Below are 17,598 nucleotides of genomic sequence, written 5' to 3'. Positions count from 1 at the left end.
AGGGTTGTGAAGTTGCCACAGTTCAGGGCTATTTATCAGCGATGTCGGCTTTTCTGTGCCTCCCAGACCAACCCTCCTGGTTTAAATCACCACTTGTTTTGAGGTTCATTAAGGGTATCACTAATAGGTTTCCGCCCACTCCGTTTGTTATGCCACAGTGGGATCTTAATTTAGTGTTCCCATTTCTGATGGGATCGCCATTTGAGCCGATGCACTCTTGTTCTTTATGTTTGCTGGTCTTAAAAACTGTATTTCTGGTAGCCATAACATCGGCCAGAAGAGTGAGTGAGCTTCAGGCTCTTAGTGTAGAGTCTCCATACCTTTCCTTCTTTAGAGACAAAGTGGTGTTAAGGACCAAGGTGGCTTTCCTCCCAAAGGTTGTTACACCCTTTCAATTGGGGCAGTCTATTACTCTCTCTTCCTTTTACCCTCCGCGTCATCCATCCAAGGAGGAAGAGAGGCTCCACCGATTGGATCCACGAAGAGCGTTGAGCTTCTTTGTTGACAGGACGAGGGAGGTCAGGCAAGACGATCAGCTCTTCGTTGGAAACGTGGGGAAGAGGAAAGGCAGAGCAGTCCACAGAGAACGCTGTACAGGTGGGTCATTCTCTGTATCAAACTTTGTTATTCCTTAGCAAGGAAGGAACCACCTGTGGGGCTCCGAGCTCATTCCACCAGAGCTAAGGCTGCTTCATCGGCCTTGGCTAGGGGTGTTCCTGTGGTTGACATCTGCAGGGCGGCAACTTGGGCATCCCTCCATACTTTTATCAAACATTATTGTTTGGACTCTGAGGTCAGGAGGGATGGCCATTTTGCATGCTCAGTGCTGCAGGATTTCTTGGTTTAACCATTCAGGCACCCACTTCCAAAGGTAGTACTGCTTTGGGACTCTATTCTTTAGGTGAGGAATCCACAGGTAGGTGTATCCATCAGAAGAATAAGTTACTTACCTTCAGTAACGCCTTTTCTGGTGGATACATTAACTACCTGTGGATTCCTCACAGTCCCACCCGCCTCCCCGTTGCCTGGCTGGTCTTACCACAAAATCCGTGGGTGATCACCGTTTTCTTGTATATTTGTATATAATTGGATCGTGTATATAATGATGGCATGTATATATGTATTTATTTCTCTAATTTATATAATTCAAGGAAACATGGTTGAACCTGACTAGTATATTTGTTTCCATATGAAGGTGTTGTTGCCGTTAGTTTCATTTATTTTTATTGTAATAAATGTTGCGGTTTCACTTTACTTCATGCGATTATTTCTCTTCAAGGTCAATGTTCACCTGTTCGCCTCAAAGGCACGTAAAATATGGTGATAACTGACGTCTGCACGTCGACGAGGGCTTCTTATTGCCTGGATGACATCATACGGCGTTGCATGGAGTCGGGCAATTGCGATGTCATCGTCGACGTGCAGAGCTAGAAGAAAATTTCTGTCGAAGCTGGCGCGTGGGGGAAAATTCTTTAGGTGAGGAATCCACAGGTAGTTAATGTATTCACCAGAAAAGGCGTTACCGAAGGTAAGTAACTTATTCTTCTCTCCTCTCCGTTATCACTTAGGTTGGGAGAAGTATCTCAAACCATCCACAGTAGTGACAGAAAATAACAAATGTGAAATAGGTATTGAATATTGTTCAGAATCGATATCGTCTCAAGTGCAAGTCTCCTTCACCTACTGTACTACCAACAAATCTTTACATCAAGGCTTACTTTGAGAGGAAGTGAACACCTTACTTCAAAAGATTGCGATGGAGAAAGTGCCTTTTTACCATTCCTATTACTTGCTGACACCCATTCTCGATCTACAGCTAACAAATAAATAAAGAACAGTTCAAACTGATGGCTTTGCACCAGATCTGCCCCCAGTTATTGTTGGGGGTGCTGGTTGTGTGGAATAAAACTACAAGATGCCGGTTTCGTTTCCACATTCAACGATAAAGGAATACAGGAAGTTCATGAGAATTTCGGTAGGCAAAGACTACCAATTCAAAGTCCTACCATTTGGCCTAAAGCCTGCTCCTCACGCTTGACAGTAGTAGCTGCTTATCTTCGATCTTCATGTGCTAGAACCTGGATGATAGGTTAATAAAAGAAGCATTGTTGAGCCTAGAAGTGAAAAACTTCATAAAAGCTTTAAATGTCTTACAAAGGTTAAAGAATCAACTTTCAGTAGTCCACAATTACTCCAGTGCAAAGGATTCACTACTTTGGAGAGACATTAAACACCATTGTTGCAGGATTGTGCCCTTCAGTGGAGAGACTCAAACACAAATTTTGGTGTCTGAAGCAGTGCTTAATTTGAGACAGTGGTTTCAGGTGCTTAGCACCAGCATTTAGTTGTGAACACCGGCACTTGACAGCTGCCACATGGTAGCACTGTTTATTTGTAATTTAAAGAGAAGCAGAACAACTGTTATTTACACGTTCAATATACAATTAATACCTGCCACTCAAGCCATTCTTACAAGTTTGGGGGGCTTCAGCAGTATGAATTGTCTCATTTGTAGCAGTGTGATAGTTGTGAGTTGTGTAGGTACAGCTGTTGGCAGCGCTGACAGTGACAATTTGTGATGTAAGCTGCGGTGGCCTCCTGGCGAGGGCCATGACACTTTTTTTAAATTTATTTAATTAATTTATTTTTTTACAAACTAAGCACTGGACTGGTCTGATGCTCATACTCTGTCCATCTGCTTGTCAGATTTCTACATTACTTAGGTCGATGGCATCATGCATTCTTCTAACTCGAAATTCCAGACTCTATATGAGAGTGTGAAAGCAATGCCTAGAAGACCAATGGAATCAGAAATTGTGAAACTAGGAGAAACAATTAACGTTATCCCAAGAAGCACTTACGTTCTTCCCTTGGTGGTGTCAAGAAATCAAACTCCTGAAAGGAGTATCTTTTCATCATTATATTCCATTGCAGACCACAGTAAGAGATGCTAGGATGTGGTGCTTACCTGGAACAGCTACAGGAAACAAGGTCAGAAAAGGGAGAAGTCCTGCCACATCAACCTGTTGGAGTTAAGAGGTGTCATGTACCTCTGAAATCATTCTTCCCATCATTCGGGGCAAATACCCTTCTTATTCAGATGGTCAATATAACCATGATTTATTACCCGAAGAAGTAGGATGGAGCACACTCGTGACCTTTGTCCGTGGAAGCCCAAATCATTTGGAAGTGACTGTTGGCCAGAGGTATGTCTATTACAGCAGTCCACCTGCAGGGAATTAAAAAATGCCAGACCGGATACCCTCAGTCAACTAATACAAGAAAAACCTGACTGGATACTAAATGAAGAAGAACTGTAAAGTGTCTTAAGAGAATGGAGTTATCCACAAATTGACCTATCTGCAGACTCAAGCAACAACAAATGCTCAAACTATGCCTAAAGATATTACCGTCCTGGGGCTATGGGGAATGCCTTTTTCATCGTGTCAGAATAATCTTGCATGCTTTTCCTCCCAACCCACTTATTCCAACAGTGTTGGGCGACCTGCTGGACTCAAGAGCAAGAATGTTTCTTGTAGCCCTAGAATGGCCAAAACAGTGGTGGTTCACAGAATGTTCTCATTTAATTAGATTAATTGGCTAAAAGAGAAAATAAATATTAAATTTTTTACATGTTTCCTGTTTATTTGGGTAGTTTCAAAACGTGATTTTCTCAAAAAAAGAAAAAGAAATAGTTGCGTTCCGGTATGTCACACAAACATAGAGCTATTCTTCTTTTCCTTAATTGGAAGAGAATACCTAGGGTGAAGAACTAGCATTACAAGTCGGTAACTTTTAATTTCACCTTAATAGCTATTTTCCATGAACTCAGACACCAAACCTTCATCCATATTGAACCAGACGAATAATGTTGGCTTGCCTCTTACATATTCTTTCTCTGGCCATTATAAAAAACAAAAAACAACAACTATTTAACGTACCCTGCTGTGCAAGATGAGACAGACATTTTTAGAGTTGTTGACATGTCTGTGTTCGTTTTCACTCATGTTAATAGCTACATATTGAAGCCCATTGCCTGTGTATCATGGTAAATCATTTCTGGACTAAAATTTCCTTTGAAATAGCGGATCTGGTTTAATTGACTTTCATTAACAGCATATACAAACAATGTTGCTTCCTATTGGCATATTTTCTTTAAATCATTTTCAAAATTCTAAATGTGGTTGTTCAAAGTGCATTTTAGAATCTATCACATGCACCTAGATAGTCAGTAAATACAGAAAAATAGCCATGATGGAGAACGAGGATTGCAAATAACTATGGTCATGCTACTCCTTACATATGTGGAGCCCTGCTTGAAGAATATGTAATTGGGATATATCTGTGGTCTCCAGAATGGATTGTGTCCTGGGGTATGGAAAACCTGAATGCAGCCCATTGTGAAACTAGAGAAACTAGTCCCTATGAGATGACACTTGCAGCATGACATTATGGCTGTTCTTGTGGAATCTGAATGAGGAAGCAAAACCGATCTAGATAAAATGTCACTAGTGAGTCTTAAAAATGTGTTTGCGTTTCTGACTGGGTCGTCTGCATGTGGCAACAGAAGAGGATAGATTATTACAGTTGATGTCGTCAACACACTGTATGTGTGTTGGTCAGGCTCTGGAAACCATAGTCCATTTTGTGTCTTTTTGCCATTTCTGGGCAATAAGAAGATTGCTGGCTTACCAATCACTAGTAATGCAACAATATGATGGATGGAGTGCTTGAATTAATCCCAGCCACCGGTAATAACTCGGGCTGCATTACAATCCATCTTTAGCTTGCATACCAAGCTATCTCAGTTTGGACCCAGGCATATACAAATCAGTCTTGACTCTGCTCCACTAGAAACAGTCCAGCCCAAATTGCCAGCCTAGGTCCCCCCTGAAATGGGCCACAAGCAACCCAAGGCCCACTTAATCCCGATTGGCGCTTGTCAGTTGGTTCCATTGGCAAAGTGAGTGCAGTACACATGTCTAAACATACCACTCTTACTTAAAGTATCGCACTGAAGTATACAGTCAGAATTTCTCGTAGTGCTGTTTTAATCACAGCAGACAAAGGGACTCAGGAAGCAGGGGCCCTATTTCTTTGTTGAACTTAGGGCTTCTAAAATAAAGTACAGCAGAATGTATGATTACAGTTGTAATTAGCAAAATGATGAAAAGCAGTTGTTATTGAAATGTAATTGGTGGTGTGTAAATACTCAAAGCTTATTTTTATGATGAAATATGTCTCCTTTTTAATAAGTGTTTACATGGTTTTATTGACGTTTTCATGCTGTCAGAGGTCCCTAACATTACAGTGGGTTAGTAAACAAATAAATAAACAAGGCCTCATCATCTCCACCCCCAGCCTTTTCCAACATCCATCTATATACGTCCTATGCTAGTCCTATAATAAACTGCATAGAATTTGAGCCCAAATGTCAAACTGAGACATTTCAGGGAAATTCCAATTGACTGCCTCCACACACAGGCTCTTTCCACTTCGGTTAGCACTTCTCAATGCCAGCACCTATGATCACACAAATAGAGATTGCTCATGGGGAATTATTTTGAGAACCTTCAAGAAACAAGAGCACATAGGCCCCCTGTGCTTCATGGCATCCGTCTGGCTAAGTTGTTAAGGCTGCACATGCCTTTTCAACCCCTTTTCAGGGCTATTAGGCTGGAATCATCTTCCTTGCTGCCAAGAGAACCTAGACCGTTTGCTTCCCTCTTGCTAAATAAAGTGGGAACGGATAAGGATCCAGCTTCCCCAGCAGAATCGTCTCTAGATTTCGAGGCATCACAACATTTTGTATCTTGTCTGTGGAGGAAAGCACCTCTGTCCAGCACACCACCAACTCCAGATATTTCCAGATTAAATGTAAGAGTTCTTTTGCTACTCCTCATTGCCTACCAGCTACACCGGCATCAGTCAGATGTTTATTTGTCCCAGACATGCACCTTAAACAGACTGAAATCCTAACAAAGCATAATTTTGTACTTGGATCCTTACTCAATCTAGCAGTGCCCTCGGGTTCAAATGTTTTCCCATTTCATCTTGATCGAATTCTCTTCACTTTGCTTTCCTGCCATTTTGGGCAGCCATTTTCTTCTCCCTTCTCAGCACCAACATCTTGTATAACATCAGTCGGGTATTCTTACTCAGTTTTTAATATATGTATAGTTGTGATTGGCACCATTATGTACTTGTGTAATAAATGTTTCAGATGATTAATTGTATGTATATTTTGTTTCATTTCTTTTTGTAATCTCTTGTTTTTGTCCTGTTCTCATTCTCTCAGCGGTGATGGGTGGGACTCTCTTTGCAAAGACAGTGTGTGCCTCAGCTCAACAGAAGGCCTCTCTGCATTACAATGTGCACAGTCTATATGGTCTTATGGAAGCCAAGGCCACATCTAGGTAAGGCGTGTATCCTTAGTGTACCTCATGTGGATGAACATTATTTTGATAAATGCTAATACAAGTCAAAGTCTGACTGCCCTAGACTTCTGTTGGTAAAATGCATGCCCTTGCAGTTTTCAGAAGGGCTCTCTGTCTTCACTGGCCCAGTTTGGCAGCTCCTTTGTAAGTCACCAGTCACAGGCAGCAGGTCAGACCCCACTATCTCAGAGGAGAGAGCCTCAGAAACTGGGCGCAATTAAATGACTTGTGGTAAACGTATACCTAATGGAAATCTCTGTGATCCCACAAAATGCTTTTCATGGGGCTCAAACGATGGCTCGAAAGATAGCTGCAGTCTTCTCTTATTGGCAAAGTGCAAAGCATGACTAGGACTGTCAACTGCTACCTTTGGTTCCTATATGCACATGCAAAATTTTAAAATGTCCCCACATGTGACAAGCCGCATCTTCAATGTAAAAGACATGGGACCCTTTTAGGAGTACTCTGTTCTGTTCAAGAGCAGTACCGCCTGTGATATAACAGAGATTGCAAGTTGTTTTCCCTTGAACGGGGAATAACATACAGAATCTGGAATACCGGGCCCAATTCTACAAGTGTCCCCTTTCCAGGGGAAACTGGCTCAAATCCGTCAACAGTTACCACATGCGTGAAGCAGGTTGTAAATGCTGCAGGTGCTTTTACTTTTGCTTAGGTGGGAAGAAAGGGAGCGGCAGGAGGGAAATTGTATTTTCTTTCATCAGCTGGTAAGACGACTTCTGCTCCACTAAGCAGAATTATGAGGGAAGCAGCATCCCTACAAGTTTCGCAACCCTGCTCGTTATTCCGAGTCTGGAGTCTGTGAGCACAAAAGTAGTTGGTGCAGAGTTGGAGTACCTTATAATTACTGTCCAGAGACGCTGCAAAACTAGTAATTGTCCAGAGTGATATTCCTCCTGCTTATAATGTGGCCCACAGAAGAGTAAGCATTATAATCCCCTTCCTTTCTCACCACTTCTCCCTGTTTGATATTGCTAATGTTTTAGCTCCTTATCACTGTAGATATCCGTGCAGGTAGAGGTGCAGCACTCGTTAATGGAAGGAGTGCCACAGAATTAAACTGATTGTGAACAGGAATGTCAGGTAATAACTATTGTGTTAAACTTTAATCCCACACCCAGGCATCCTGCTGAGTTACTCTTATACTGACATCAACAAGGAGAATAATTAGAATGTAATTAAAATGACAACTGCACAATCTACTACATTACCTTTTTTTTTAACTCAATCTTGACCTAAATTGCAGCAAACAACTGTATGTGGGAATGGGGATACTGAGAAGCTGGTTTGGCACAGTCATATGGCTTTGCCTGAATTTGTAGCTGTAATGTTTAGTTATTCAACATTTTGTCAAATTTGACCTGTGCTATAATTAATTGCCATCACAAGAAGATTTACAGTTCCCTTATGCGTTACTCAGTATTAATAGATCAATTGAGGAACTGGATGGACCGATTACACACCTTTAAAAAGTGCCTGTGAGTGGCATGCCATTTCTCGTTGTAGGCCACAAGTTGCTGAAACAGGAATGTTAGCTGATTCTCCTTTAACTGGGGGATGATAATGGATGGAGACATACTTCATTTAATGGGAAGGCAGTTCCATAGTTTGGGTACATACCATTCCTGTTTTTGAGTTTTTTTCTTATTAGCTTTCTGGGTTTCAGCTTAGGTGATAATAAAGATGCAGGTTTCTTTAAGTCCACTTCTGTTTGTAAGCTTGTTGGGTAGATTGTTTTGCTGATGTTTAACACTTTGTAAAGTATGCAGTAGTTTTTAAATTTAATGTAGGCTGATAGGTAGTGTCAGTGCAAATGTTTAAGGAAGGGGTGGTGTGGTTGAGCAACCTGTCTATGGTCAATAGGCAATAAAAGCTTGAACACCATTGAACATGCATTGCCATTATAAATATGGCAGAGCATGTTATATGGTATAGATGTGAATAAGTAGTTGGGAAGGTGTTTTTTTTTAAATCTTTGTTCAACAGATTGTAAGCTTATGTGATTACTCAGATCTTGAATTTGAATTAGAGTATGTGTAGAAGCCAAGGGATCATTCGCAGATCATCTAGCAGGGCCTACTGCTCTGCCACTGGTAAATCTGCCAGTAGAAATGCAGCACAATATTGAACAAATGTATATTATTCCTCAGTGTGTCGTGTTCTCTGTTGTACGCAAACTTAAATTGTGTGCTTGTGTGAATTCACATCTCAGCAAGTAAGAGTTGGGTGAGAAAATCTAACACTGAGCTGTGGCAGAAGCGTAGCCACCCGTCAGAACAGCACCTCCTCTTCTGTTTGGCTGAGCTTCACATAGATTGTCATAGAGACCTTAGTAGGAAAGAGTATGCAGCATTCTTTTCTGCTCCTTGTCCTTGTTGCTGTGCACTGTCTTCCTAGAATGTGCTCCAGGTGTTCCTGGGGCCCTTTTCAGCTTGTATGATGATGATGCTAAAATATATCTGGTACTCAGAAGTCAGAGATACACTTTGCAGCTCACCGCCTCCTTTCCAGGAGAGAGTTCGCAAAATGCCTTATGCTTGGTATGAGCTTCTAGCAACCCCTCCCCTTGCTGTGACTGTGCAGCTGTGCAGTGATGCTTTCATGTTATGGGGAAGCATTCAGAAGATTAGAGAGGATAGTTTCAGGTAAGCTTAGAGGTTTATTCATGTGCATGTGTATTTGTGTGTCCGCATGTTTGTGTTTGATATGCAGCCCCCTTGGAATGCAGATTTGTAGGTAATCCTTTTTGAATCCTTGAAAAAGCTTGAATCCTCCCCATTGACAAGGTGGGAGCCTCCAGTATTTAGAAATAAGCAGTACTATGTCAGTACAATACAAAACAAAGAGAACAGCTGTTACCCTATATTCTTTACCTAGCTAAGCCAGGTTTGGCTCATTCTTCCATAAAGGTGCATTGGCAGCAATTACCAGATTCGGATGGCAACCAGAGGAAATTTTGCTGTGGTCCACTAGACTTGTCAAAGAATTCATGAAGGGCTTATTTAGAGCCTTCCGACCCTAGACCTCCAGCAATATTCTGACCGCTCAGTACGATTCTTTCCCAACTTATTTCAGCACCATTTGAGCCAATCCATAAAGCTGATTTAAAGTATGTATCCTGGAAGACATCAGCTTGTTAAGCTAAAATATTATATATATTGCTCAGCTAAAATATACAGTCACACAGCCTTTTCTGCAATTGGAGAGGATACATTATTATTAGGAACTAACCCTTAGTTCATAAGGAGGTTCCGGCCTCTTTTCCCTTGACTGAACCTGTTACTCTGTCAATTATTTTTTAAAAACCCTTCTTCTAAGGCAGTGAGGGATCATCATTCTTTGGATGTAAAATGCTGCTTGATGTTCTCTATTCACAGAACGAAAGCGTTCAGGAAATCAGATCAGATTTAATCTCTTTTGCACCTCCCTGAAAAGGTTATGCAGTTTCAAGGAGCAGTATAGCACGTTGGTTGTCTGCGGCAATAGCATTTTGCCACAGCAAAGCAGAAATACCACTGTCTAAAAAAAACGCTACACTTTTAACCAGAAAGGTGGCTACATCCACTGCTTTGGTTTCAGGAGTTTCACTTCCAGACATTTGCAGAGCAACAATGTGGTCAAATTCAGATATGCAGCATGGAAAGCTGATGCTCCTGTTGGACAGCCAGTCTATCGTCACTTCTTTAATTGAGGTACAAATAGTTTTTTTCCCTTATGCTCTCTTTGCTGTATATTTACAAAGATGTCTGGTTATTGCGTCTGTCACCACTGTCATCTATTGAGTCTCTTGTTTCCAGTGGTTCATGTCTTACATACGTTCCCTCTTTGGTGAGTGTTTTCGGCTAACCCTCCTGTTTCAATTCTTATAAACTGCTAGCTATTCTGATTCAAACATGTGAATCTATGAAAGATTCAATACTGGAGAAAAAACAAGTTACTTCTATGGTTATCCTGTATTGATATCTTTCATAGATTAACATGTGACCTGTCCACCTCCCCATTTAGGCGCTCAACTCATATACCTAATCAATGTAATATTTGATACACTTGTGCTCGAAATCTGAGGTATGGTGGCCATGTAGGGAAGACTGGTTCAGGGTCTGGTCTCTGATTGGCTGAAGTTTGAGGTCTATTAAAACAGACAAATGTCAAATGAATAACAATGTCAATTGTTTTCTCTGTGTTTTGTAATGTACCGGCATGGCACGAATATTTCTAAATACTGGAGGCTCCCACTACCAGCATACAGCATAGGGCTGTGGGTCAGCCCACTTCAGTGAGAGATGGTGTTCTGCTCATTCACAATAAGAAGAGTCACACACAAAAGTAGCTCTCTGCTGTCCCTCTAACTGCTATGACAATGTGTGCTTTATGATCTCAAAAGAAAATATTTTTGCTTTTAGCTAATGTGTGTTTTATGCATCTACTGGGAGGACGCCCTCAGACCTGCAATATTAAAGTTTTGCAAAAATCATGACAAAACACAAAAATGTTTCCAAAGCCAAATGATTTGCAATAAATGCTTGATTTAAATTACCTTTTCTTTCCTTGCCATTTTGGACTTAGAAAGCATCCCATATGCCGCTCTACATGGTCGAAATTCAGGGTATCCCATAAAAAGACACCTTACTTGTTAATTAGCAATTCATTTAATTGAGATTTTGTAGGGAGATGTGCATAGTTAATGTGTCTTCCTAAATAAGTTACTTTTCTAAGCCACTCCTTTGTAATTGTGTAATAAAATAGTACCTTGCATGCAAATATTTTCTACACACTTCGGTATGGTGTAAACCGCTAAGTTCATTAGAAGTTTACCTAAAACTTGGACTTTTGAAACATGTGCTAAATTTATTTTCATATCACATAGCCGCAAGTTACAATAATTCATCAGGAAATCATCTTTTTCTTACAGTGCTTTGATCAAACTCCGAAAGAAGCGTCCTTTTGTGATTTCTCGTTCCACTTTTCCCAGTCAGGGAAAGTACTCTGGACACTGGCTGGGGGACAACAGGAGCCAGTGGAAGGACATGTATTGGTCTATTCCTGGTAAGATGGAAACTAGTTCTCAAATAATACAGATTTCGGTTACCATGCTGCTTGTATTCAGAGTGTTTAAAGATTATTTTATTTCTTCACAAGAATCTCATACAACCATGTTGAAACTATAGTCTCATGCTTAAGCAAGAAGTGCAGGCATTTCCTCTTTGAACATGCCACGTGTAACATTCAGATTGAAACTGAAATCTTAGAGAGCATGAACATTACTTGTTTAACTACAAGGTTAACCCTCCAGACAAAATCAGGAAACTGATTAGTTTCCTTAGAAAACCCTCACCCACCAGGGTTACCACTTGGTGGCATGCTTCATCCTTGGGTCCTTTCATTTCGACTATGGAACGGGGTGTGCAGCGACTGACGAATTACTTGGGAGCACTTTATATGCAATCCACTATGCTGATGTGTAATAGGAATGGGAGGGGCCATAAAACAGATTACAGATACCTGCCTCCTAGGTAAACTAATGTTTTAATATCTGCCCTAGTGGCGATATGGTTAAAAACAGGGTGATTGGATTGGGGTGGGTGTAGGGGGAGGTGCAATGAACCTGCCTTCCTATTCTGTGGTCTAACTGTTTCAAGTCTACCCCATAGCTTTTCATGAGGACCAGGAGTGACTCCCTGGTTCCAATCCTTACGTGGGGAATGTGCCAATACTCACCCTTATACAGCACGCCCAACTTCATATGCTTGAAGATTGGGTGGAGACAGTTGAGTGCCTTTGATCTTCCTTCTGAGATCGGTGATGTTATCTTCACATCCAAACACCTCTCAACAAAATCTCTATACGCCTGCTGTTGGTACACGTTTGTGGCTTGGTGTTCCACTCAACAAGTTGACCTTTTCTCAGCCTCTCTGTCGGAGGTGCTACTGTTTGTGTTGTTGTTAGCCCAGCAGGGGAATTCTTTGGACACTGTTAAAGGTTACATTTCTGCCATCTCTGCTTTTTTGCGGGTGTTGGATCAGCCCTCCCTGTTCAAGCCACCAGCTGTGACATGTTTTCTAAAGGGCTTACATTTGTTCCCTTCTACCCCATCTGTTATGCCCCAGTGGGATCTCAATTTAGTTCTGACAGATATCAGTTGTTCCACATTTGAACCTCTGCACAGCTGTCCTCTATTTCTTCTGACTGTTATGACAGTTTTCTTAGTGGCTAAGGGTCAGTGAGCATCAAGCACTTTTGCTCAACCCTCTATCACAAGCCTTTATCCAGACAAACTGGTAGTTTGGACTTCTGCCTCCTTTCTACTGAATGTGGTGACTCCCGTCCATATCAGGAAAAACATTATGCTGCTGACATTCCTCACTCACCCACACCCTTCTAAGGAAGAGGAGAGTCTCTATCTCCTAGATCAAAAAAGAGCCCTATCCTTTTACATTGATCTCACCAAAGAACAATGAGTGGATGATTAGCTTTTATTTGCAAAGTGGTATAGACACGTACAGTCCCTAATGGATGGTACTCTGCATTATGAGGGACCATTCGTTTTGGGCCAAGACTGCTACTATCGTGTTAACATGAGGAGTGCGTGTTCTGGACATCTGGCAATCTGCTACATGGTTGTCACATCAAAAGTTCAAGAAATGCTACTGCTTGGATGTTTGGGCTCGCTAGGCCTGGCTTTTTGCCCATTCGAGCTTCCAGGATTGTCTGGTTTGAACCAGTTTGCAGACCCACCTCTAGGAAGGTATTGCTTTGGTATCTATTCTAAGGCAAGAAATCTGCAGTTAGAAGTCTATCAGAAGAACAAGTCACTTACCTCTGGTAACTCTTTTTATGGTAGAGACTATCTTTAGGAAAATTACCCCACCCCCACATTTTGCCTGATATTGATTCTGACTTGACTGAGAGTATGCTGGGATCCTGCTAACCAGATCCCAGTACCAGTGTTCTTTCCCTAAAAATGCACCATTGTTTACACAATTGACACACCTCTGGCACACAGATAAGTCCCTTTGAAAAGGTACCAGTGGTACCAAGGGCACTGTGACCAGGGAGGGTCCCTAGGGGCTGCAGCATATGTTATGCCATCCTAAGGGACCCCTCACCAAACCCATACACACTGCAGATTGTGTGTGTTGCTGGGGAGAAAAAGGTAGAGTCAACACAGCATCCCCCTCGGGTTGCCATGCCCACAAAACACTGCCTGTGGCATCTTAGGAAAAACAAGAAGTGACCCCCTCCCTTCAGAATCCTCCATCTTAGTTTGGAGGACAGGGACCAGTACGGTTAGGAATGTGCCCCCCTCCCCAAAGGGAGTAGGCACAGGAAGGGTGTAGCCACCCTCAGGGACAGTAGCCATTGGCTACTGCCCTCTGACCCCTGTAACGCCCCTAAATCTTGTATTTGAGGGCTTCCCTGAACCAAGCTCACCAGAGTCCTGGTGACCTTATAAAAAGAAGAAGGACTGCTTAGCTGAAACCCCCAGCAGAGAAGAAGGAAGACGACATCTGCTTTGGCCCCAGCCCTACCAGCCTCTCTCCTGCTTCAAAGAACCTGCAAAAGAACAGCGATGGATCCCGTGGGACCAGCGACCTCTGCCAAGCTCCAGAGGACTGCACTACACCCAAAAGGACCAAGAATTCCCAAGGACAGCAGCCCTGTCCAAGAAGAAAACAACAACTGAGGACTCCAACCTCACTCTGAATGTGTGCATCCTAAGCACTCTGCAATATATGCCCACGGCCTGTGTCCAGGTGGCCCAACCAGCTAGAGAGGATCCCCAGGCGGTTCTGAACAAGTGCCCACCCTAGGTTGAACTCTCCACCCCTCCAGAGCGACGCCTGCAGAGGGAATCCCGAGGACCCCCCTGACTGCGAAGCTCCAGATGAAGATATCCAATGCCTAAAGACACACTGCACCCGCAGCCTTGGAGAACCCGACCTTTGGTGCAGCAACGTTCAGCAGGCGGCCCTTTTCCCTGTATAGCCTGTGGTTTGCCTGAGATGACCCCACTGGACCTCGCCTGCAGCCTCTGAGTGACCCCTGAGGTCCCCTCATAGAGAATCATTGGAAATCCGACATCTTGTTGGCACCCTGCACCTGGCTTCCCCAGTGCTGCTGAAGGTGTATGTTTGGTACCTACTTGTGGCCCCCCTAGTGCTCCTCTAAACCCCCAAAGTCTGCCCTCTGAAGTCACGGGTACTTACCTGCCTGCAGATCTGAAACCGAGTGCCCCCAGTCTCCATAGGAGCTCACGTTAATTTTGCCTACACTTTTACCTCTGCACCTGGCCGGCCACGTGTTGCTGTTGGTGAGTGTTCGGGGTTAACTTGAACCCAGACCTGTGAACTTCCTAACCCCCAGAGACTGGAACTGTAAGTGTTGGACTTACCTGCAAATCGATCTAACTTTTCTTTCCCCCCAGGAACTTTTCTGAAAATTGCAGTGTCAAGTTTTAAAATAGATTATTACCAATATTTCAAAAACTGTATAACTTATCGATTTCAAACAAAGTACTGTTGATACATGTGTGACATACAAAACTATTGAAATACTTACCTGCAATTTGAATCTTGTGGTTCTAAAAATAAATTAAGAAAATGTATTTTTGCTATATAAAAACCTTTGGTGTGGAGTTGTCATTGTGTGTGTGCTTCTTTTATTGTCTGTGTGTGTTCAACAAATGCTTTGCACTACCCTCTGATAAGCCTAACAGCAATACCACACTACCACAAAAGATAGCATTAGTATTATCTACTTTAGCCTCTGTTAAGCCTCTGGGGAACCCCTGGACTCTGTGCACACTATATCTCACTTTGATATAGAATACACAGAGCCAGCTTCCTACATTATCTGACCTCAAATTCCTCACTGACCCTCCCATTCTCCCCTTTCTGCTAACTTGGCTCTTCGTCTGAAAGATCCCATTATATTCTGCACACTGGTAAACAACATCATTCTGACGTGCCTGTGTGTTCTTGGTATGAAAATAGACATGAAAGAAACTGATGTCGGCACTGCTCACGTCACATTTTGTGGGGACAAGGTTGATGCTGAGCCATCAGTGTGCCATCTTCCGATACATAAAGGTACTGCTGAAGATTTTCTGGATCCAGTCTGACGCCTGGGGAATATTGAAAGGTGAGAGAAATCTGCGGTTAGATATTGTCTACCAGAGAAAGCGTTGCAAAAGGTAAGTAACTTGTTTAATAATTTCAAAAGGGTTCAGGCGGTCACCTGTTTTCTTCCAGGTTCCTTGGCATGGACATTCTTGGAGCCTGACCTGACTAAGCCTAAACTCTATGGTCGTTCTGAAATGTGGTGGTAAATTTAACTTGTTTATGTAACTTTGCATGTTCAAACATTTTCCAGAAAGAAATCTGCTGATGTTACATACCATCCATTGATAGTAGTATTTTGAAGTCCGAGTTAGCACATCAGAAATCACTGTTTGTAGCATCTGTGTCTGTAGATGTACTCGCTGTACATACTCCTGCCATCTAGTGTTGAGCTCAGATGTTATCAACTTGTTTTTCTTCAAAGAAGTCTTTTAAGTAACAAGGTATAGTGACTCCTCCTACGGTTGGTAATGTGCATAGGCAGCAGCTTCATTGTTAGTGTTTTTTCCCCCCAAAGTTGAGTTTGGACACGTTTACCTATTAAGCTGTGGGTCCAAGCCTCTTGGTGTTTCTCTTCTGATTCTTCAGTCTGTCCTCAAATGTTAGTACAGAAAATACTCATATGCATATGATTCTCATTGGGATTCACCTACCATGGTTGTCACTATGCCCCTTCTCAGGGCCATGCCCCTCACAGGGCCTTTCACCCTCATCTTCTGTATATTTATAGCGAAAATTAAAGGACAGTTACTGAGGTAAGAAGATTAGGGACGGGGCAAAGGAGGTGTTGCAAAGGAGCCGTCTTTGCAAATCAGTGACTCGCCGTCCCCCCTCCAAACTGAGCCCTGGAACCGGATCGCACTACACCTGCCTGGGAAAGATTACAGGGGATTCGCCCACATTGGAAAGGAATCGCCCCCAACCAATGGGTCCTTTCCATAATACAACATGGCTATTTTCTAGAGCTCACTGCATACCTACCAAACATCCCACCCTGCAGGCGCACGTTCTTTGGAGAATATCAGCTCCTTCTTCAAGAAGAATTACGGGTGCTCATTCTCAAGGGTGTGTACTCTCTATACTTAATCATACCCAAAAACAATGGTACTCTAAGACCTATACTTGACCTCTGGCCCCTCAAAAAGTATATCCTGTCAGAAGATTTTCATATGGTCAGTTTACAAGATGTAATCCCTCTGCTGCAAAAAGGTGACTTCATGACTGCTCTTTATCTGAAGGATGTATACTCCTTACACCCAACCATCCTGCTCACAGTTGCTAGCTGTGGTTTGTGGTTATTGGTTAGCATTACCAGTTCAAATTGTTGGTCTTCAGGGTCACTACAGCTCCCAAGGTATTTACAAAATGTCTTGTTGTGGTAGCCACTGGTCTCAGAAGGAATGGGATCTATGTGTTTCCTTATTTGGACAGTTGGCTGATCAAGAGTGCCAACAGGCTAAAGTATCTTTCCCACACTCAGACCACCATAATCTTTCTGTACAATCTAGGCTTCACGATAAGTGCTTTCAACTCTTAATGCCAGTCCCTCCACAATCAACCCTTCCTGGGCACAGTTCTCAATACAGTTAATGGAAAAACGTACTCTAGTCAAGCACTGGTCCAAGCTTTTGAACTGTTCCTGTCTCTTTTTCAGAAAGATCGCCAACTGATGGTCAGAACAGTAATGCACTTCCAGGAATGACGGTCTCGTCCATAGCCATAGTACCCCATGCAAATTACACATGCTTCCTTTACAAGAGTGCCCAGTGGCACAATGGACAGTTGGAGCATCTAGAGTTGATACAGGCCAGCACCCATCACTCGCTGCAGTGGTGGAACAGCAACAACCTATTTCAGGGCCAATCCTTTCTAGACCTGCCAACACATGTGACCATCACTAACGATGCCTCCCTCTCGGCGGAGCATCTGCAGCAAATGACCGTGCAGGGTATGTGGACTCCACTCCAACGTAACTTCCACATCAACTACCTAGAGCTATTGGCCATTCAGCTAGTATTCACAAC

At 42.7% G+C, this 17,598-nt stretch overlaps 1 protein-coding gene across 2 annotated transcripts in view; it reads left to right on the top strand.

Annotated features, from left to right (window-relative positions):
* Positions 1-17,598, top strand: part of GAA (alpha glucosidase) — a 480,333-nt gene that overhangs the window by 318,877 nt on the left and 143,858 nt on the right. For both annotated transcript variants that reach the window (XM_069209906.1, XM_069209907.1), the window contains exons 12-13: positions 6,299-6,416; positions 11,368-11,501. In XM_069209906.1, coding sequence (XP_069066007.1) covers positions 6,299-6,416; positions 11,368-11,501 — 252 coding nt within the window. The remainder of the gene's footprint in view (positions 1-6,298; positions 6,417-11,367; positions 11,502-17,598) is intronic.

Source organism: Pleurodeles waltl, chromosome 10 (assembly GCF_031143425.1).
Source record: "Pleurodeles waltl isolate 20211129_DDA chromosome 10, aPleWal1.hap1.20221129, whole genome shotgun sequence".
Lineage (NCBI taxonomy): Eukaryota > Metazoa > Chordata > Amphibia > Caudata > Salamandridae > Pleurodeles > Pleurodeles waltl.
Note: the sequence above shows the minus strand (reverse complement) of the source record. Positions and strands in the feature narration are given on the sequence as shown.